At 34.5% G+C, this 21,446-nt stretch overlaps 3 protein-coding genes, 7 non-coding genes and 1 pseudogene across 11 annotated transcripts; 5 read left to right on the plus strand and 6 right to left on the minus strand.

Annotated features, from left to right (window-relative positions):
• Window positions 1-1,352: 1,352 nt before the first annotated feature.
• Window positions 1,353-1,426, minus strand: Trnan-guu. Its single transcript has one exon. It is a non-coding gene; the product is annotated as a tRNA-Asn (tRNA).
• A 128-nt stretch (window positions 1,427-1,554) lies between these two features.
• Trnan-guu lies at window positions 1,555-1,628 on the minus strand. Its single transcript has one exon. It is a non-coding gene; the product is annotated as a tRNA-Asn (tRNA).
• Window positions 1,629-1,757: 129 nt separating this feature from the next.
• Trnan-guu lies at window positions 1,758-1,831 on the minus strand. The gene has a single exon. It is a non-coding gene; the product is annotated as a tRNA-Asn (tRNA).
• Window positions 1,832-3,063: 1,232 nt separating this feature from the next.
• LOC106108074 (EF-hand domain-containing protein 1-like) lies at window positions 3,064-20,552 on the minus strand. Its single transcript, XM_013289153.1, has 16 exons — window positions 20,446-20,552; window positions 20,060-20,257; window positions 19,427-19,643; window positions 18,769-18,924; window positions 10,207-10,370; window positions 9,052-9,148; window positions 8,480-8,567; window positions 7,754-7,904; window positions 7,487-7,556; window positions 7,206-7,322; window positions 5,319-5,541; window positions 4,962-5,122; window positions 4,628-4,836; window positions 4,352-4,550; window positions 4,131-4,280; window positions 3,064-3,354 (listed from the first exon to the last, which is right to left on the minus strand). Exons 2-16 carry the CDS (start codon window positions 20,245-20,247, stop codon window positions 3,085-3,087), a joined length of 2,460 nt encoding a protein of 819 aa, XP_013144607.1. The 5' UTR covers window positions 20,248-20,257; window positions 20,446-20,552; the 3' UTR covers window positions 3,064-3,084.
• Window positions 8,668-8,741, minus strand: Trnan-guu. Its single transcript has one exon. It is a non-coding gene; the product is annotated as a tRNA-Asn (tRNA).
• Window positions 8,855-8,928, minus strand: Trnan-guu. Its single transcript has one exon. It is a non-coding gene; the product is annotated as a tRNA-Asn (tRNA).
• Trnan-guu lies at window positions 10,457-10,530 on the plus strand. Its single transcript has one exon. It is a non-coding gene; the product is annotated as a tRNA-Asn (tRNA).
• Trnan-guu lies at window positions 10,674-10,747 on the plus strand. Its single transcript has one exon. It is a non-coding gene; the product is annotated as a tRNA-Asn (tRNA).
• Window positions 11,483-14,050, plus strand: LOC106108076. The gene is made up of 3 exons (XM_013289155.1): window positions 11,483-11,978; window positions 12,048-12,052; window positions 13,552-14,050. Exons 1-3 carry the CDS (start codon window positions 11,532-11,534, stop codon window positions 13,964-13,966), a joined length of 867 nt encoding a protein of 288 aa, XP_013144609.1. The 5' UTR covers window positions 11,483-11,531; the 3' UTR covers window positions 13,967-14,050.
• Window positions 14,696-15,213, plus strand: LOC106108077 (microsomal glutathione S-transferase 1-like). The gene has a single exon (XM_013289156.1). It carries the CDS (start codon window positions 14,743-14,745, stop codon window positions 15,190-15,192), a length of 450 nt encoding a protein of 149 aa, XP_013144610.1. The 5' UTR covers window positions 14,696-14,742; the 3' UTR covers window positions 15,193-15,213.
• Window positions 16,231-16,853, plus strand: LOC106108075 (annotated as a pseudogene). Its single transcript, XR_001225899.1, has one exon. The product of XR_001225899.1 is annotated as a microsomal glutathione S-transferase 1 pseudogene (transcript).
• Window positions 20,553-21,446: the final 894 nt, after the last annotated feature.

Here is a 21,446-nt window from a genome sequence, read left to right on the forward strand (position 1 = left end):
TAATAACAAGCACTAAAAGAACTTCATTATAAACAGTAAATAGATCAAAATGTACAATAAAGTTTCATGTTTCATTTTATTCTTTGCTTTAATAGAAAAAGAACATTAACTGTAACTCTGCAAGAAAGAATGCTTACTTTGAAATTTTAACGAGAGTTTTTGTCGAGTCGGCAACAGCTTTGCTGCATCTTATACAAGATCTGTGAAAATTGAATCCCGTTTCTCTCCCAGTAGCAGTTAATTAGTCGTAGTAGGTATTAAATCGTTATACATACCAATGAAGAGTTGCAGACGTCGTCGGAAAGACTAAATCGAATGCTTCTTGGAATGTTTTATTTTGTTAGTTTTACTTTTATCATGAATAGCTTTTCCCATGACTTTTATCTGCCCGGAATTTAAAAAACATAGTAACCAGGTGTTCTTCCCGACTATGCTACATATCTCTAGCAAGATTTATCAAGTTTGATGTTTGTTTTTTTTTATTCAATTAAATACATTTCGAATTAAAAATAATTGAATTACAATCATTACATTATACGAAAATGATAAGAGAAATCCATATCTATTGGGATGTTAAAGTTACAATATCTTACATAGTTGTAAATTTCATAAAATAATTTGATTGAATGGAGTTGATACTGGTATGAAAGTTAGCACAAATCATAAGTAACGTTCTAAACGAGTTTTCTAAATATCAAGTTAAACTTCGTTTGCTGTCGGCCTAATTTATATTCAAGTCACGACTCCGAGAAAGCGTTTAAACGTCTAACGTTCCTGAAATAGCTTTCTTGATAAATTCGTTCATCTATTTACAATCTGTATAATATTTTTTACGAAATTTTTCATCGCTATTATCATATTTAAAGAAAATTGTTCAAGATCACATTAATAAATTAATTAAGCTTACTTCTTATATTAAATTATTAACGAAACACATTTATTTGCTATTAGAAGTTTTACCATAATTCATGTTTATCAAACTAAAAGAGTGTTTCGAGAATGAATTAAATCTATTTATATGAAGCGAAAGAAAGTTAGGATTTTTTCTGGCGATAGTCCACATCTCTTTAATAGTTACAACAAAACTATTTTTTTGCTAAAGCAGATTTTTAAAGCATTTCTATGATGTTGTTTAATTATAAATTATTACCTAGTTTAATAATTCAAATTTTTATATTCAGTTAAAAAGCGAACATTTAACTAAATCTTGATTTACAGAGGAAACTGTCAATGTATGTGAGGATTGTCTCTACGTTGTCACGACACTCCATACGCAAAAAAACAGTTTCCTTTTGATCAGTCATTCATTGAAAATATTTTCTTGTTTAAGAAATTTGTAAAAAGTATCCTCTCGCCCCCGGGTGGACTTGAACCACCAACCTTTCGGTTAACAGCCGAACGCGCTAGCCGATTGCGCCACGGAGGCTACAAATGGCTTACGGGAACTAAGAATAAAGGTTTTAGAATTAAATTAACGTGTTTTAAAAGGTAAAATTGTAGTAGTCTTGCCTTGAAAACTTTAAAGTTACTTGTTCAATACAAAAATAGAGTTCCCGCCCCCGGGTGGGCTCGAACCACCAACCTTTCGGTTAACAGCCGAACGCGCTAGCCGATTGCGCCACGGAGGCTACAAATGGCTTACGGGAATGAAGGATAAAGGTTTTACAATTAAATAAAAGTGTTTTAAAAAATAAAATTGTAGTAATCTTGTGTTAAACAAATTTTAAGTTATTTGTTCAAAACAAAAATAGAGTTCCCGCCCCCGGGTGGACTCGAACCACCAACCTTTCGGTTAACAGCCGAACGCGCTAGCCGATTGCGCCACAGAGGCTACAAGTGGCTTACGAAAACCAAGCATCAAGATTTTTTAAGTAATTGAAATTGCACTAAACTAAAGAAGTAGTGGCATATAGTGGTTCCTTAAAAATACAAGTTTAGTATAGCTATCTTCTTCATTAAATTAAAATAGTTCACCCCCAGGTAGGGTCGGATCACCAACCTTTCGGCACGGAGGCTACGGATATCAGTGCATAACTGTGCATAACTAAATTTACCAAAATGTTTAGTTGTAACGCTAAAATATCTCGTAAGTAAAGCTAACTTAGTTTAATGTCCCGACCTTAGTAATTAATTTTTTCGGTAACATTATCTTTCGTTTTATTTGGATCGGATTAATTGTTGTTAATCAATAGATTTTACAACGTATCTTTACTACAACATAAAATACATCAAGACTGAATAACCTAAAATACTGGCATAAAATATGAAATATTAAACAAAGAATGCGGTAAAAGGTTATAACCTAAATCTCGCAGGCACAGCTATAAATTACCATATAAATTGCTACTTAAATTTACGACTGCTTCTCATCTTAGTCTTGATAATCATAAACAACTGGAGCTGACAATGTGAAACCGTATGGGGTTATTTTTGATTTCATAAAAAAGAGAACATTACCTAATCAGCGAGAAAGTCTAATTAAGAAGCATCGTAATCTTTTAAACTCATATACACGACATGGGTCAATACGTAAAAAATATACTAATCTCTTCGAAAGTATGAATCAGAACCTTAAAAGTCACAATTTATTTTGTTAGTTGGAAGTAGTAAAATCAGTTGATTTTTTTCGTTACCATCGTTTTACTGCCTTATTTTCTCGTTCTTTGATTAAATTTCTTTACAACAAGAAAAGCATTAAGCGAGTGTTGTTGAACGCAAGTGGAATGGCAAACTTAACGTCAGCCACACTAACCGAGGCTAACTGCCAACACACTTCTAATCCGCTCAAAAGAACAACAAAAACATCGACCTAACAAAAGAAGACTCGGTCATTTTTCTTCGAGTTGAAACACATATTGCTTCCAAGCTTGTATTTGTTTTGAAAAGTTTATTTTATTCTAGGACAAACTATCAAACTCGTTTATAAATTTATAACAGAAATACAGTGTAAAACGTAAGTTATACAAGTTTTAATATAAATTGGAATAAATATGACTATCGACTTAAGGAATAGGGCATGATTATGATTTCGTATTTTGCGGTGACGAAAACAATAAAAGCCAATCAAGTTTAAAAACCTTCTATTCAGTAATTTTCTTTTGCATCTCTTTTGTCGGGATCACAACACGGTAGTCCCGGTTCTACGCGAGGACAACTAAAAGCTACATCCTCCTTCGTCTGTTTAGCGCACGGCCCCTCCTCGGCTATCACGTCCTTACATGTGCTAACTGGCGGGAAATCCTCCCGAGGGTATGCCGACAATCTCTCAGCCTGCGGAGATATCTTAGGCACGTCTTGACGAAGTTTCTTCACTTTCTCATATGCGTCATGAGGTAAACGCATGTAGTCAGGTACCTGGAAATTATATTTTTTATGTATGTAATTATCATTCAACTAGTGTTTTAGTATGTGAGCGTCAGAAAAAGAATAATGTAGCACAATTTCAAAACATTTGTTTTACAAAAAGAAACAGGAAAACTATAATTTAAATGAGGTTTCATTGAGTAACATGGTAAATATTTTTCAATATATTTGCTATTATCTTAAAACCTAGTTTTTGCATTGTGCATAACCACACATCTTTCATCAACAAACATCATAACATCGCCTGACCGCAGTGACCACAACTAGGAGAATATATCGCAAACCTGTATGATGCCATACGACAGATGATTTTAACAATGATTTGTAACATAGCATGATAAATTAAATTTACTTTTCTTTTATTTTACTTTAAAACACTCTTTCAAAACGTACTAAACCTGTTACAGTTTCACATCATAGTAGTTGGTTGTGTATTCAATGTAAACGTTGCCTTTAAAGAATATGTTTGCCATTAAATTATAAACAGAGTGACATAATGCATTACATGATAAAGCCACAAATTGTTTTGACACGGGTCTAAACCACAAACTAATAGCAGAAAATTCCACAAGCATTGAGCGATATAGAAACGGTCAACATTTTACCAACTAATTATAAATTTCCAATAAAACATTTAATTTCCATTGCTATTTTGATATAAAAAACCGTCATCAAACAGAAATAAACTGTTTTTAACAGTTTTTTTTTCTAGATCAGAAAGTTTTGTGACTTTTCAATGTTGTTTTAAACATTCATTGAAGTAATACCTCTTTGCATTGTACACCGAACTTTCCAAGATATCCTGGAGGAGCAGCCTTAGGAGCATCTTCCCTTGTACTGGCCAACATCTGAGCGCTAGGAATAAGTTCATAGGGACATTCATTCCGTGCTCGACGTGCAGCTCTTTCCGCTGCGTCCTATTAAAAAAAATAGTTAGTCTTTTATAGCGTCATATTGTAGGGATTGAAAATTGTGCAATTTTCCGTACCGGCTCTTGTTGTTTTTTGCAAAAGTCTGGATCCTCGTCAAACTGCGGATGACCAGCCGGATAAGGTTGTTCAGGTCGTACGTCACGATGTTCCTCGGTTGCTGGAGCACTGAAGCATACCACTTTTTGGTGGTCATCGCGCGCTTCGCCAGATTTTAGTATACCTTTTAGTGGCATGATGCCGTCACAAGTCGGTTTGCTGGAAATTTAAATTTTTCTTATATAACTTTCTTAGATCTATCGATTTAGAGTAAAAACCTCGACCTTCAGGTATACCTCTGTCTCGTGATGCGTAAAGCGTCATCATAAGATATATGGTCAGTGGTCATGGGCGGTGTGGGTGGTCGCGGAGGCGCGGCACTGCCCTCCACCACGCCGAGCTGGCCGAGGCAGCGTTCCATCGCGTCGGGCTCCGCCACCGCCGCCTGACCGATCTTAGCAAGCTGCGCTCGCGTCTCACGAGCCTGTAGGTCCCGCACTGCTTCCTGTGATGAACAAAAACAGTCGATAAGACGTTTTAGTACAGACCAACCGCTTAGAACTACTTAGACGAAGTTTCTGAGATATAAAATTTGTACAAATGTATAGATATATTAAAAACAATGCCTACATCAAGTTCGTCCTTGAGATTGCCTTCTCTCATGTGATAGTTGCGCACATTGTCAATCACCTCCTGCGGGAACTTCTCCGGGTTAGCGCTCATGTATCGGTACACGAACAGGTCGCAACCGGTTATCTTAAAGCGGTGCTTGAACACGGGAACAATAACACCTACAATGATCTCATTATGTCTCTGGCTTCTATACACAAGTATCTTTAAATCAAAACAACAAGGAATAACATAACAATAATTTTGTGATTTCTTATATTCGTCTGGATTTTTACACTTTCTATAATTTGATTACTAGCTATTTACATGCAGTGATTATTCGAAGAAAAAATTCTATACCGATGAATGTACCCTTACCTACAAAAAACTTATCTGGCGTGAAATATGTGGGGAAGTTTGGATCAGAATCGGGCGTCTGAAGTAGCATTGACTTGAGGAACCTTCCCTCTCGTATCCCGGAGTTCCGCTGCGGGATCTCGTCAATCTTGATGGTGCCGTCCGCGAGGCTGTACGACAACACGAACTTTCTTCCCTTGTCTTCGGGATGAATCCAGTCCAACTCGCACAGATAGCGAAGGTACTGTCACGGGAAAAATACGTAAGTTGAAGAAAATAACACTACATGAGATACTATATTAGAACCAAGAGCAGTACCTAGTAATAACGTATACTATTTTCCCATTTTGCTCTCTTGATACGTATGTCTACAATTTTCTATCGAGTAAAGACTAAGTTTAAAATACAGGAGCCACATAAATCCACCCGATTGAGTTAAAATACAAGTGAATACATTTAAAAGCAAAGTAGAATATAACATTATCAATTTGTCCATACATATACGTCTTCATGCTTTGAACAAGTCATAAGTTACGAAATAAAGATTTTCTTGGCGATATTATGTAGAGAAGGTGTCATTCGAAAAGATAAATGATTCAAAGCACAACAAACATGGGAAAGTTGAAAGAAAAATGGACTTAGCTTGCAGCATAGTTTAATCTTGCTGCGGCTTGTATTATGAAATATTACACAACTGTGATATATCGCTATAAAACACGCAAGAATAAAAAACAATATCTTCACCACGGTTTGAATAAAAACAAACGAATACGCTACACTACACGACAGTTGCTGATAATGAATACTGCCCCTATGAAAATTCCATCTACCTATTTCAAACTTCAAAGGATCCGACAATGCGTTCCTACCTTTAACATAGATGAGAAAAGTTAGAGATAAATTAGACAACGGAGAGAGGGCTTGAAAGTTCAACAATCCCTTTACATAACGTAGTAATAAATACATAGACTTTACTTTTGTACAACACTAATAATATAGAATGTTTCTGAATAAGAAATTACAAGAGATTGGTAAAACAACATAAGCAAATGTAGAGAATAACATTTTCAATTGAATTTAGTCATTTTCTTTTTAAAACATTATACTATTGAACTTAATAACTTGTGTCTCCAGAACAATACGTCTCATTATATAAGCAAACAAACTATGTCATGTACACCGGAAGGTAACCTTGTACTATGTAATAACCAAAATAATCTTGTAAATGGTTTCTAGCCGCCAGGTTTTTGAATTTAGAAAGGATTACATTTACGAATAACTTATCAATCTGAAACTCTTCACAAAAGACGGAGCAAAATTTCAATTATCGCATTTTCTTAATAACCTGTCTTCTTCCGTTGTAAACTTCATTTATAGAGAACTTCCAAGTTAATTTTAACTCTTAAGAAATAACATTAAGAACGTAGAGAAATGAAATAGGTAAACAAAGCAATTCTACTATAAAATACGCTCCCAAATTTAAAACAAAATAGTGAAGTTCCATGAAACGTTTTTATCGTGTAATTTGTAAATAGCTGTAAAAGATTTCAATTAACAACACACAACTGTTTGTCGAGAGTTGCAACTTTGATTAAGTTAGTGTAAGAAGTTGTTAAGTTGAACAACGCCGCGCTAACTAAGTTAATACTCGCAGACGTAACAAACCTCTCCCACATTAATGCTTACAAAACTTTGCCACCATATGTTACACCTCGGCTTGGCCCGAATTTCTTATGTAAATTGTCTTGTTTATTTAAATTTACTAATTATAGCTACAAATTGTAACTCCATGCATTTTAAAGGAGATATACTGATTTTTTAAATAGAATATTGGTGGAAAAAGGATGCCATTGTAAAAGATATCTTCAGATATTCTCACCGTCTTGTAATCAGTGTAATTTCGTATACCTTGTTAGCATTGAGATTGTATTTGATGACGTCCTTGTGTGGAGTCTTGGGCATCAAGCCGAAGCAGGAGCCCAGCGAGTCCTCCGGAGTACCAATGCCAATGTGCGGTGGAAACACCTGCCGAAACATTTTGTACATACTCGTGTAATAGTTGGTAGTAGTTATTAAACTAACAGTTATGAAATTAAGTTAATATTTGAAAATCGATTACTCTATCTTCAAGACACTATTATGTAGGTAACGAATATAGGTGAAAAAAATTAAGCCAAAAACCGTCTTACCTTTGGAAACTCTTTCACTTTCTTTTGAGGTATTTCTACCTTTTGAGGTTGATCGAAGTTCAACATTATTCTGTGAAAATTTAATTTTTGTTCCATTTTCAATAAATAATGAATAAAAAAATTAATTACACGGTTATAGGATTAAACGAACGCACGAAGAAATAAAATAACCGATCCAGTAATAAATTACGATTACTAGGTTATATATGGAGTAAGTTTCTATTAATACGTAAACTTTATAATAGTGATGAAGCCATTCTAAAGTACTTGTAGTATTTCCTGGTGAATTCATCGCAGTCAAAGATCAAGAAGCGTCGGCCGAGCAGAAACACCGTCTCGCCAACAATGAAGTCTTTCGGCGCGTAATACTCCGTCACCTCCTCCTCCGTCATCTCCATCACGAGCGAGGGGAATGTCACTGTTGACATTTAAACTATCCTGTACAAACTTCTTTATAGATAGTATGTGTCTTTAATATTATCTTAATTAGCCAACAAACATTTAACTAACAGACAAAGTATTCTGCACAAACTTAAGTCTTCGGAGACATTTAAAACAACTTAATTTTGAATCTACTAACGCTTCTGTATAGTTTAAAAATATTTCACATTTTAATCTTTAAAATAATTTAAATGAATAAAACTGCTAGAGCTACAAAATTACACAGAGTTGATGTTTAATTTTGTTCCGTATTGGAAAACGAATTAATCCTCCTTCGAGATCGTCTACGTTTAACTTATTACTAGGGCTAGAATAATAAGACGGGCTATATAAATCCTTCCGCGTCTCGTGATTGCTTCTACGTTATTACTCGCTATCTTTATACAAGCTTCCGGAGAAACAATCTGCAGGATATTTTCACAAACTATTTTAATTACAGAATAACGTATCTTTTTAAGACAAACTAAACGATAAATCTAAAAGCCATTATCAGTGAAAATAGAACGGTAAAAAATAATATATTAAGCAAGTCATTAGATAGTTATTACCCACCAGGCTTTTCCTTCCATTTCTTTGGTATTTTAGTTTTCTTCAATAACATGGGAAATGGATCTTTTCCTCCTCGAGCATCATGAAGTTCCTGTTTTATGAAGAATATATTTAATAATGTTTGTACTCAAGAAAATACAAGAAAGTATATGACAACTCATCTTTATTTATCAATTCAAAAAACATTTTATCGCCCCCGGGTGGGCTCGAACCACCAACCTTTCGGTTAACAGCCGAACGCGCTAGCCGATTGCGCCACGGAGGCTACAAGTGTCTTACAGGAACCAAGTATCAGGTATTTGTAAATTAAGTGTATTAAAAAAAAGTTTCTACGGTAGATTATTAAATTAGACTTGATCAATACAAAAATAGAGTTCCCGCCCCCGGGTGGGCTCGAACCACCAACCTTTCGGTTAACAGCCGAACGCGCTAGCCGATTGCGCCACGGAGGCTACATATATCGTGCGAAAAAAAATGAATCCTATAATTTATGCTATAGAAACATTATTCTACCTATAACTTAGCTGCGTTATAACTTACTATACAGACTGAACTTATTATTATTTTGATATTACCTTAACAGAGACGGTGTCATCTTGCAGGAAGTAAAAAAGCTTATACTCTCCAAGTTCGCCATTCTCTGCATCACGATTATCCCACACTACATTGAATCTGGAAGGGAGATATAATATCACTTAAGTATATAAAAATGGTTTAAAGTGTTACTTAAGATCTGTTTGTAAAATGTACGAAAAATCATAACACTGTGAACTTAAAAAATAAGTTATGGACTAATTTTCCCTAATATCGCACTATTGTATTTATTCTTTTTAATTCGAAATTAAATTCTTGTAAGACTAGTATGCTCTGCAATAAGAACAAAAGTAAAAAAATATCGAAAAGATATAAAGCGAACGGCTCCCTTGAGCAAGGTTAAGGAGCCATTTTGCTTTGATTTATGAACAAACTCCGGTGGTTCCGGCCCTGTTTATTATCATGGCAGAGGAGGCAACGACAGTTAAATAAATGATAGCTACTTAAAGCGTTATGCAGTGATCATAAAATACCTCTCATTTTAATTGGAATCTTCATTAGTTATACCTAACTTGTTGAACCACATTCTGAATAAAGGATAGTATAATAGGAACAAAGATCAATCATCAATGGCACATACTCTAGTCCTGGTATAATGAACCGTAAGTTATTATTTGACTTGGTGTCGTTTTTACATACATTGGTTTCTTTCATTGTCGCGGATTGCTAATAAACGATAGCAGAAATGTAATGCAACATTTTAATATAGTATCGTTAATCTACCTTCGATGATAATGTCTACACCGATTAACTTGATATATCGATTTTTTCATAATAAGTAGAGGATTGATTTGCAATAAACATGTGGAGGTTGCGCGCTCTATTGGTTAGGAGGTGGAACAGGGTGGCGAGGGGGCAGGTGTGCGGTTTGCGGCGCGCAGCCAGCGACCCATATAGCGAGCTACAAATTAGCTATCCTAGTTGTTAATTGATCTACCGAGAGTTTTTTCCCTAGTAAATTTATTTATATGTACGCATAAAATTAACTAGTTCCAGTGCCAGTATACCAAATGAGAATAAACTACAAAACAAGAAACGAATAACATTTCACATAGAAAAGTATAGAGTTCAACAAGTTAAGTATCTTTAATGTTTGTTATGAACATTTTTGCCTTTCAATAAATTATATTACTTACGCCAGAACTTTGCCATCGTATTCCAGGAACCGTCGAAGTGGATCTTCGCGTACTTTCGGTCTTCTTGGTGGCTGAATTTTTTTCCAATGTTGTTTCACTACATAAGGATCCACTGGTACGTCTTCTGGTTTCGAAATCTCTATTCCTTGGGATTCTAGCCACTCCTACAAACATACAGCGATTTGTTAAGGAAACGATAATTTTAAAATTTACCGTTAGAACACGAAAGAAAATTATTTGACTACAAGTGGCCTCCGTGGCGCAATCGGCTAGCGCGTTCGGCTGTTAACCGAAAGGTTGGTGGTTCGAGCCCACCCGGCGGCGGATACTATATTTTAAATTCAAATACTTTAACATCTTAATTCTAATAGATCTGCTTCGTATACTTTTAGCTTTTCTTTCTTCTAATTTAGTGCTCTTTGTATTTTTTCAGCAATCTAGACCCTTGCTTCCGGTACGTCATTCTTGCCTCCGTGGCGCAATCGGCTAGAGCGTTCGGCTGTTAACCGAAAGGTTGGTGGTTCGAGTCCCCCTGGGGTCGGGGAATACTATATAGTATATGTAATCCCCGACCCCCGACCCCCGGTATACTATACAGTAATTTATATTTTAACACTTCAACATCTATATTCTTTGTCGTCTGCCATATGTTATTTTAGTTCTTTACTTTATATTAAGTTCAACTTCGAATTAATTAAGTAATCATTTGTATAAACTTAATTTTAATATGGAGTTTGTTGAAAATACAGCCTTATTAATAACTACTCTTAAGTTCATCGTATTCATAATTTAATTACTGACTGCTTTGGCGCAACCCAAAGCAGCTCTTGGCCTCCAACACAAGATTTTTTTTATTACAGTATATATTTATATTTTTGTAATGTTTAAGAGCTAATGTGACTTTGAACATGGTTATTTTAAAGAATGCTCAAATTAAATTAAATTGAATAGTCAAAGGCGTCAATGGAATCTGATAGGTCGATTAAAAATCTCAATAAAAATTAAGTAAATAAAATTGAGAAAAAAACAGTGTATTAGGCATAAGATTTTGATATAAATAGAAAATTCGAGAAGGAGGGCTACATAACAATTATTCAAGCAAAGTAAATCACACATCACCGGACAGTTCTCGTTGGTTCCTATAATAATATATCGCGTTGAGCTGCGAGCTGCTAATAGAGTTGTTGAGCGGCAGCTCAACAATTCAAGACTATGTGAGCTGATCTCATGAACCGGTATACATAGGTATGTTATGCACACGTCTAGTCGGCAGACGGCGTTCGTTAAGAGTGGTCTTGTTATTAGATATTAAAAAAACTAAAATCATGGCTGTATTAGCTTTGTCAAATCCTGTAGTTCAATCGTACATCGTTTATTCAGCAATTTTAGCGCTGAAATTAATTTCTGTGAGTGCTATGACAACCATCGCTCGTATGACACGAGGCTCCTTTGGAAACCCCGAAGACGCGAAGGCATTTAGGGGTAAGGTTAAGTTTGATGACCCCGTCGTAGAGAGGATTCGTCGCGCGCATCTAAACGATTTGGAAAATATTCCTGCCTTTTGGGTATTGGCTGCATTGTACTTGACAACAGAACCTGTGGCTGCATGGGCAACGCTACTGTTCCGTGTATACACACTATGCAGGATTATCTATACTATTGTGTATGCGTTGATTCCTTTGCCGCAGCCGACTCGGAGTATCGCCTATGGAGTCCCGTCCATTATCAAATGGTACATGGGTTACCAAGTTGCCTTGTACTACATCAGTGCTGTGTAAAGTATAGATTGTTTTTTACGTAATTTTTTTAAAAATATGTTGTAGTAAGCGGTTGCCTTACAGTTTTCATTAAAAATAATCAAAACGCATTTTTTGTTTTATTTTGTTTCGAGTAATCTTTGTGACGGCTGTTTCGATTTTAACGAAACTTTAAATGTTGATGTATCGTGGAATATCATACGTAACTTTTTTTTAATATCTCGACATCTACATTCTTTTAAAGCTGCCATATACAATTTCATTTCGTCAAAATACGTCTAGTGCAATTTCGTTCATTTGAGTAATAATTACAGCTCATTTAAATAACCTTAAGTTCAAACAGGGAGTTAACTGAATACAGCCTTATTAATAACTAGTACAAAAAAAATGATACCATTGTCTTTAGTTTGTCGGATTCATGTAGTTTTATTATTACCTATTTTTTTATTACTAACTGCTTTGGCGCAGCAATCTAAAGCGGGTCTTGGCCATCGACACAAGAAATTTTTTTATCACCTTAAATATAATTGTTTGTATTGTTTAAGAGTCGACGCGACTTTGAATTCGCTTATTTTAATGAGTGCTAAATATAGATTGAAAAGAACCCGGTTTTGAAGACATCAATGAGATATGTAGGGTCGATTATAAGAACCATAAATCTAAATGACATTCGGAAAAATACCAAAAAAATCCTACATAAGGATTTTAATGTAAATAGAAGATTCGAGAAGGAGTGCTTCAAAAAAATACACTTTCCGTCTAAGTAAAGATTAAAGTGATTGTATTTATTATTCAAGCAAAGTAAATCAAACATCAAAGTTGTTAAAGAGAGAATCGTTACGTCGGCCGTTTTATAATATTGTTTGCAGACACACGAAAAAGGTTTTCGTTTTATGTATTCTCTTTATTGTATTGTCTGATTCTTTTATAGATCGGAAGCTCTTATCTTCACTTTACATTTACTTTTACTTTTATAAAATAAGTAAATACCCGGTATTACAACCTACTAATACGTCTTATAAAAAATTCAGTGAACAATATTTAATCATACTAATATTATCGTACTAATCGTACTAATATTATAAATGCGAAAGTTTTGATAGATGGATGTTTGTTAGAGTTTATAGCCTAAACTGCTGAACGGATCTCGGTGAAATTTGACATAGATGTAAAGAATAGTCTGGTAGAACACATAGGCATTTTTTTTTATTTTACGCGGACGGAGTCGGGGGCTAAAGCTAGTTTAATAAACAGTTTCACGGTTATACTATTAATTTAAACAAAACATGCAACTAAAACGTTTTGAGGTCAATTTACAACGGTTAAAAATATTCATAAAGACGGTTATACCATTGATATATGTACTTTGACCTTGATAAAATAATAAAATACTACAGCGATGCGATGTTAACACAAACACAGTGATTTGCAACTTTGGCCATACGCACACAAAGATAATCAATATCTCATTATCATTCAGTCGGCCGCAGTCAGCAGACGTCGTTCACCGAGAGCGGTTTCGTTTTTAGTTATTTTAAAAACCTAAAATCATGGCTGTATTAGCTTTGTCAAATCCTGTTGTACAAACGTACATCGTTTATTCGGCGATTTTAGCGCTGAAGTTATTATCCGTCAGTGCTATGACGGCCATCGCTCGTATGACACGAGGCATTTACGCGAATCCCGAAGACGCGAAGACATTGAAGGGTAAGGTTAAGTTCGATGACCCCGTCGTGGAGAGAATTCGTCGCGCGCATTTGAACGATTTGGAAAACATTCCCGCCTTTTGGGTGTTGGCTGCATTGTATTTGACAACAGGACCTGTGGCTGCATGGGCAACGCTACTGTTCCGTGTATACACAGTGAGCAGAATTATCCATACTATTGTGTATGCGTTGATTCCTTTGCCGCAACCGGCACGAGGTATCGCCTATGGAATCCCATACATTATCAAATGGTACATGGGCATCCAAGTTGCCTTGTATTACATCAGTGCTGTGTAATCTAAATCTAGGACTTGTTATCAATGTGATTTTTATGTGTGGTTATGGTTGCCTTTCAGTTTTTATTAAAATACTCAAAATGTATTTTTTGTTTTATTTAATCTTTTAAATTTAACATTTACTTATACATGCCTTTATTTGAGGATTGGAATTATAATTTTATCATTTTGGTTAAAAAAATTGGAAGTAAAATATAGTTACATTTAGGTTAAATAACATTAAATAATTTTAATTCATAGTAATAAAATAATGTGTGTAATAGTCTATACGTATAATAGGTGTGTCAAACTATATTACTGTAGTTGCCTTGTTGTCGGAGCACTTATACAAAATTACATTGTCATCATTAATGTTAGTTTCAGTACCATAGGACAGGAGAGACTAGTTCTAGTGAATTCCCTAAATACATATTCTCCCTAGCCGTATCCCGCCATATAAGGAATCGGAACAACATGATTCGTTTTTAAAATATACCACAAAAATGATTGAAATATAGATTTTTAAAATGAAATATTTCTTGATGATCTGAATAGCGAAGACATGTACGATTACTTTGTTCTCCTTTTTGTTTAATTAAAACGAAACGATATGATTAAAATGTACAATTGTAATTGCTAATTTTATTTTATCTGTACTAACCCAAAAAACGTACATATACTTTAGATATTAACTTAATTGGCTTTAAAAATAAGTAATTACTTAATAGTAGCAGCACTGAACACACGTTCAAGTTACTAATTTCGAAAAAATTCCATTTAAATTTTTTAATTTCAAACATGTCTGTGTTAAACGTAATTAATCCTCTATTCCAAGCATATATAGTTTATTCAGCTATTTTGACGCTAAAACTAATTGCTGTGAGTTCAATGACTGGATACACTAGGCTCACAAGACGTGTATTCTCAAATCCGGAGGACGTGAAGAATTTCCGTGGAGTGGTTAAATTAGATGACCCAGTTGTCGAAAGAACACGACGAGCTCATATGAATGATTTGGAAAATATTCCCCCCTTTTGGATCTTGGGCGCTTTGTATATAACCACGGGACCAGGTCTAGCTTGGACGACGCTTCTATTTAGAAGCTTCACAGTATGTAGAATAATTCATACAATTGTTTACATTTTGCCAGTACCACAACCGTCTCGTGCGATCGCGTATGGCATACCTTATATTATCAATTGGTACATGGGTATACAAGTTGTTTCGTTTTATATCAGTGCCATGTAACTTTTTTATTTTTTTTTAATTATGGGATAAACTTTATGTATATCTTGTATTTAATTTAGTAAAATTAAAAAAGAGTGAAAATAGTTATTACGGGAATTTTAATTTCTTTTCTTAGAACCAAATGTAAAATTTTATTACGTTACTAGAAATGGAATTAAAAGCGCATACTTTGCTTTTGATTTCAGTATGTTTAATCAATTGTATGCCAGTTGTACAGTTATCAATTATTTTTTCAACGATGTTTATAATAACAGAACCGTCAGTATATTCTGTTATCAAAAATTTACCAATAAACAGGTATTTTATATAAATTAAACATGGATTGATAAAATATATTTACACTTCATATAAACGATAACAGTTAGTGAATTTTATATTCGAATAGTGTAATTTCTCGAGAATTCGGTAGAAGAAAATATGACTTAATACAATATTACATGTCATATATGTAGCTATTTCGGAGTTAAAACTGCAACTGCAGCACTCTTATGTGGTGATCTTGTAGGCAAAAGATGGCAACGATGGCAAATAAAAGCATGCTAGCAGTCGGTATATCACTTTTTCAATGCCTTCTGGTGTAACCCATGGAAACAGATGTACTACATCTTAAGCTTTCGTGGTTCGAGTCCGATTGAAAATAGCCCGTTCAATAATGTAATAATAATATGTATTACGCAATTATCGACACCAGGCGGTCAATTTTGTTTATTTCATTACGTATCTTATCGACTTCTAGTTACAAATTGATACGATGTAAGGAAGTTGTAAAGGTTTAAATGTAATCTACGTAGTAACTTATTTTTATAAGGATAATATTCTAGAACGTTCTAAAATTAATATCTCTCTAGAAAACATTGTGTTGTTAGGAGCGTGGACGACTTCTGTTGACAGTCAGTGACTAACGGGATGACTTGCAATAAATTCTATAGGTGTTTATTCTGATACATCAACAAGTGTGTGTATTGTGATATAACATTGTATCCAACTGTACACGACACACACAAACTCACAGCAATCAGGGCGTGTCCGTGTAAGCGACACTAGCTCATTTCAAACCAGAATTTCTAAGAGAACGCACGTCGCGTTTGTATTCATTTTATCATAGAATTTTAGTAAACAATACACAATGGTGTCACTAAGCGATCCCGCTGTGCAATCGTACATCCTGTACTCCGCTATTCTGGCGCTGAAAGTGTTAGTGATGGCTTTCTTGACTGCAAGACAACGTTACGCCAAGAATGTGTTCGCTAACGAAGAGGACGCTAAATCATCAAAGGGTAAAGTAAAACTGGACGATCCGGACGTTGAAAGAGTGAGACGGGCACATCTGAATGACCTTGAAAACATACCGGCGTTCTGGATATTGGGGGCATTGTACTTGACTACGTCACCGGAGGCCGCCTGGGCTGCGCTTCTCTTCAGGACGTACACTGTCTCTAGAATCATCCATACTATCGTGTACGCTGTGAAACCATTGCCGCAACCGGCGCGCGCCATTGCCTTCATGATCCCCGTCGTTGTCAAATGGTACATGGGTATTGCAATTGTATCTAACTATATTAGTGCTCTGTAATTTCATAAGGCGTTTGCGTCATTATTGTAAATGTATAATTTTTAACAATTGTGCCGTTTTTTAATAAAGTGTCTCTTTGTAATTAAAACTGTGTTTAATCTTAATATCAAAAAATGTCAGTAGTATTCTAATGAGTATCTAATCTGCATAAAAACACTAGTTGTTGCTCGTAACTCGTTAAATTATTAAATAACAAAAAATGTGGCCTATATTACCCACTAATAACGTTACTTTTTAATAGCGAAAAAATTTTTGAATTCGGCCCAATCTATTTTGGTTTATTTCAATACATACAGAATCCAAAAATACAAATCTTTCAAAATAGTCATAACATTATTATTAGTATATATTTTATATTTATTGATATATCACTATGAGTAAAAGGAACAAAGTTATTTTAAAATCCGATCCTAGTTATGTATATTTTTAGAGATGACGTCATATTATATCCGTAAAAATTTTATGCAAATCATGGTTATGTTGCATTTGAGGTCTCATAGTAACAGCAAGATATACCTAAAGGAATTTATCTAAGATAGAAATATAGTACAGAATAAACCAAATTATCGTTTCTAGTCCGTAACATGACAACACATAATCCGTTTAAAACGGCTACCGTTTCCAAACAGTTAAACGTTTTGTATGCACGAATAGAGCGAAATCGAAACTCTAATTCGTCAATCGGAGGCATCTGGCGCTGGCCACTGATTGATTGATTGAAACAAAAAGACGCCAAACACTGGGACTAGGCAGCTAAGCAAAACAAACTTTAACTTACAATATGGTACGGCCTCGACTTCTATTGTTACAGACTCTACTATTGGAATACTGTTATTCAAGACGATATGAATTTATAAGACAACTAGCCGTTGCTCAAAACTGCGTCCGTGTAGAATTGAGAAAAAAAATAGTTAAAAGCTTGATATTAAACCTATATTACACGCATATAATTTATCTTTCTAATGATAACAACAACAAACAACAATACATACAAAAATCCAAGATTAAAAATTTTTCTTCTTTATAATATTAATATTGATAATGAACTGTGCATCTGTAGTTCAACTCGATTACCGTATATGTTCTTTGATAGGTTAACAATTTACCTACAAATACTCCTGTTCCTCGAGATTTGCGCTCAATACATTATAAGCCGTATTATCTTTTTACGATACACGTGAAAACTCGATCGATAGAATCAAGGTTCGTTGAGCGATTATCACGTATAAGCCCTCGGAGTAACGTATTACGATCCTTAAACCACATTTATCAGATTCAGGTAGAACAACCATAACCACATTAGTTATGCTCATAAAAAAAAATCGTATATAATGGCCAGATACAAAAATATTCACAAAGTTAACGTTAATTGTTCAACTACAATTTCCTCTTTGCCTGTGAATCCTGCACACAAAACTCATCTGTTTTTTTAAGCCCAAGTATAGCTGGCAACTTTAAAACAATTCTGCATTCGACATTTGTATAACCTTTACATGAAACCTAAAGTTCATGTAAACAATAGCACGGGACTCGGCCACTGGATAATACACGTCTATTCACCCACGAAAGACTGGTATAATCTTTAAAATGTATTCAGTAATACAAAATGTATACTGCCGTTATTTTTGCTATTTATTTTAATTATAAAACAATCAAAATAAACAGCAAATCATGTTAGTAGTTGAACAGAAAATCGTTTAGTTTCTGGAGTACCGATAAACTGCCGTTTGTTTTTATATAGGCAAAGCTATAATAGTACATATTGCTTATAGACTGTTACAAGGCGCTTGTGGTCAAATTTACATTCATAGTGGTAACTAAAAACCGTCTCAGATCATAACCGCTTCGATCCATTAACAATAATACTGACCCCAAACTTAGTTGTTTTAAAGAATTTTAGGCCACAATATTATCATTCAAGACTTTTTCTCTGTAAACATCTTATTTACCTATATTATCTCTTGAATTTTTTTAATTGCTCTACTAAATTGAATTAAACGTACCCTTGTAAAAAGATCACATGACACAGTATGATAAACTTTGCCAAAGATACAAATATCTTTGCCATTGTCCAGGTCCTTCCAGTGCCAAAATTCTCCGATGTCATTCTTCGGTATTTTACCACGCTTCACCAACTTGCCTTGCCACAAGCCGGAATTCTGTAATAAATCAAAAAATGAACTTAGTGGCAAGTTAATTTAGTAAGTCCTAGCATAAATCGTAAACCATTCACAGAACTCTCACAAACTCACAAGAGAATCGCCTTTAACACCAACAAAGTCATTACCCAGTAAATGAAGCAAATACATTTAATTATTTTAAATACTATGTCATATAAATTCCATCACAGGTACAAAATACCCTCTTAATTTCTGACATTAAGAGGCTGTTATAACCATTAACATTCCCCAATTAAACTAGAGGAATCAAGTATTTAACTGTACTTATTTACATTTAATTTTTCGGAACAGAATACGGAATCAAAGCATTACTGTATTTTTTTATCCTTTAATCCCTTTTAGCAATCCCCAAATACGTCCATTATGTAATATAAATAATAAAAAAGAAAACATACTTATCTATGGTAGAACGCTCTTTATTTTTATTGTGCCTAAAATTATGACATATAAAATTAGACAAAAAAGAATAATCTAAACATACCCTCGTTTTTGGTTCAATAACGGTGAGTGTATCGTCCTCTATAAAATAAATGATGTTGACGATTCGAACTCTATAGTTCTCATCGGTGCTGTCGAACACGGGCTGCTTGAAGAAGGCGGTGAATTTGAGGCAACGCTTATCGTAGTGAGCCCAGTGCGGGATGACAGCGGGCAATGCGGGCTGCTTCACACGACCATACGTCAACGATGGGTCGTAACTGAAATAATATATGAAAAAATACGTATCTAATAATGCATGTATCTCATCAATGTTACGTCGCATGGATTATTAGTTACGTGTTAAAACAAACGCCGGTCCGAAGGCATACTAAGGACAAACATAATTTGTACTATTGTAGCAAACTTCAGTCGAAGTCAACTTATTTTGCTAGCATAATTTCATATTTAAAAGTGAATTAAAATCAAATAAAGATTAAACTCTCGCACTTTTAAACCAACTTTTAAGACCCAATAAATCTTAATCTAAATAATGACTAGGTTCTAGTTCTATTTAAAAAAATAGTTATAACTCTCCACTTATTCCTGTTGCTTCTTCCCCTTTCTTACTATCTCCTTGCTCTATCTATTTTTCAATCTGCCGGTCAAATTAGTAATGTCAATGTTGCATCCATACTTGACAGAGTCTTCCGGTAAGGCAAACGCGTTGCTGTCGACATCCGTGGCGCTGCCTCCAGGCCCCACCACTATTGTGTCAGGAAATCTGTAACCTTGGTAGAACCGTAGGGAGCTGCGCATATGATGTTTAGTCTTCGTAGGGTCCGAAAATGTTAATCCGGGAAGTTTCGGTAATCCCCACGCCATGATTAAAAATCTGTATTACAATTTATGTTCTTAGATAAAAACAACTGTGGAAGATGTACTAATTATATCAGTCTACCTTCAATACGACTTTTGTGGTATTTATGACTTGTTCTTGTGGGAAATTCTCGAAAACATTCTATGTGCATGGTGTACTAAAATTAATGAATTATAGTTGTAGAATTATTTAATTGTACTTACGTAAATAAAGTAAAAGTATAATAAAATTAATAAAAACAAATATAGCTTTTTGTGCACTAAATATATCACGTTCTTGTATTTTGTTGTCATGAAAACAGATAACGACTAAAAATGACAGTAAACAAAATTGTATCTAGGTAACGTATCAAAATGCAAGTTCCTCCAACATTTTTTTCCACAATCAAGAACTATAGTCTATAGTGAAGTTATTTCGATAAACCAAAGTTCCATTATTTTTTGGTTATTGTAACGTTTTAATTGTTGTGTTTTAACTAAATATTTTCACAAAAGGCCTGACAGAATCACGTGTGGTTCCTAAAAATAAAAATCGGCTAAAATTAAGGTTTGCGGTACAAAATGTACACGCATTTTTACTTCCGTATATTCAGTCCTAACAACGTCGCTTTTTCACCGAAATTGCGTGTGTAAGGACAGTGACACACCAAGTGTATTATGGTAAAAAGTATTATAAGGCGCGGCTTTTCCTCGCCTTGACCGTTGCTACCTCGGTGACCTAAAAAAGGGTGCAATCAGCTAACGTGCCACTCGCCCTTCGATTGACGCTATATTTGTAGGGATGGTTTTTTTTTTCAGGAATGATTACGATTTATTTATATTGTAGAGTGGAACCGCTCAAATTTCACCATTGTATTGGTTTTATTAAGAGAAAAAGTTACCAAAAAGAAGAAAGGGAAACGAAAGAAGTGCTTAGAATTGAACGTTAAGATACAAGCTTGACACTTTTATACTTCACACAGCACCATCATCTAGAGATATAACGCTTAATCTATACTATTATAATAAAGCGTAACCACACAATTCTTTGTTGCCTAAGATGTCAGCAATTACAGCATATTTTTGTATAATTCTTTTTTTAATATAAAGACCTACACTTACGTCACGCTTTAAACTACTTATTTTCACGCTATTAAACTTAGTTGGTAAATAAATTGGATAGAAATCCTAATGTGGGAGAGAGACCATAAGTTGCTGCCAACATC

This window comes from Papilio polytes, unplaced genomic scaffold (assembly GCF_000836215.1).
Source record: "Papilio polytes unplaced genomic scaffold, Ppol_1.0 DF821845.1, whole genome shotgun sequence".
NCBI lineage: Eukaryota > Metazoa > Arthropoda > Insecta > Lepidoptera > Papilionidae > Papilio > Papilio polytes.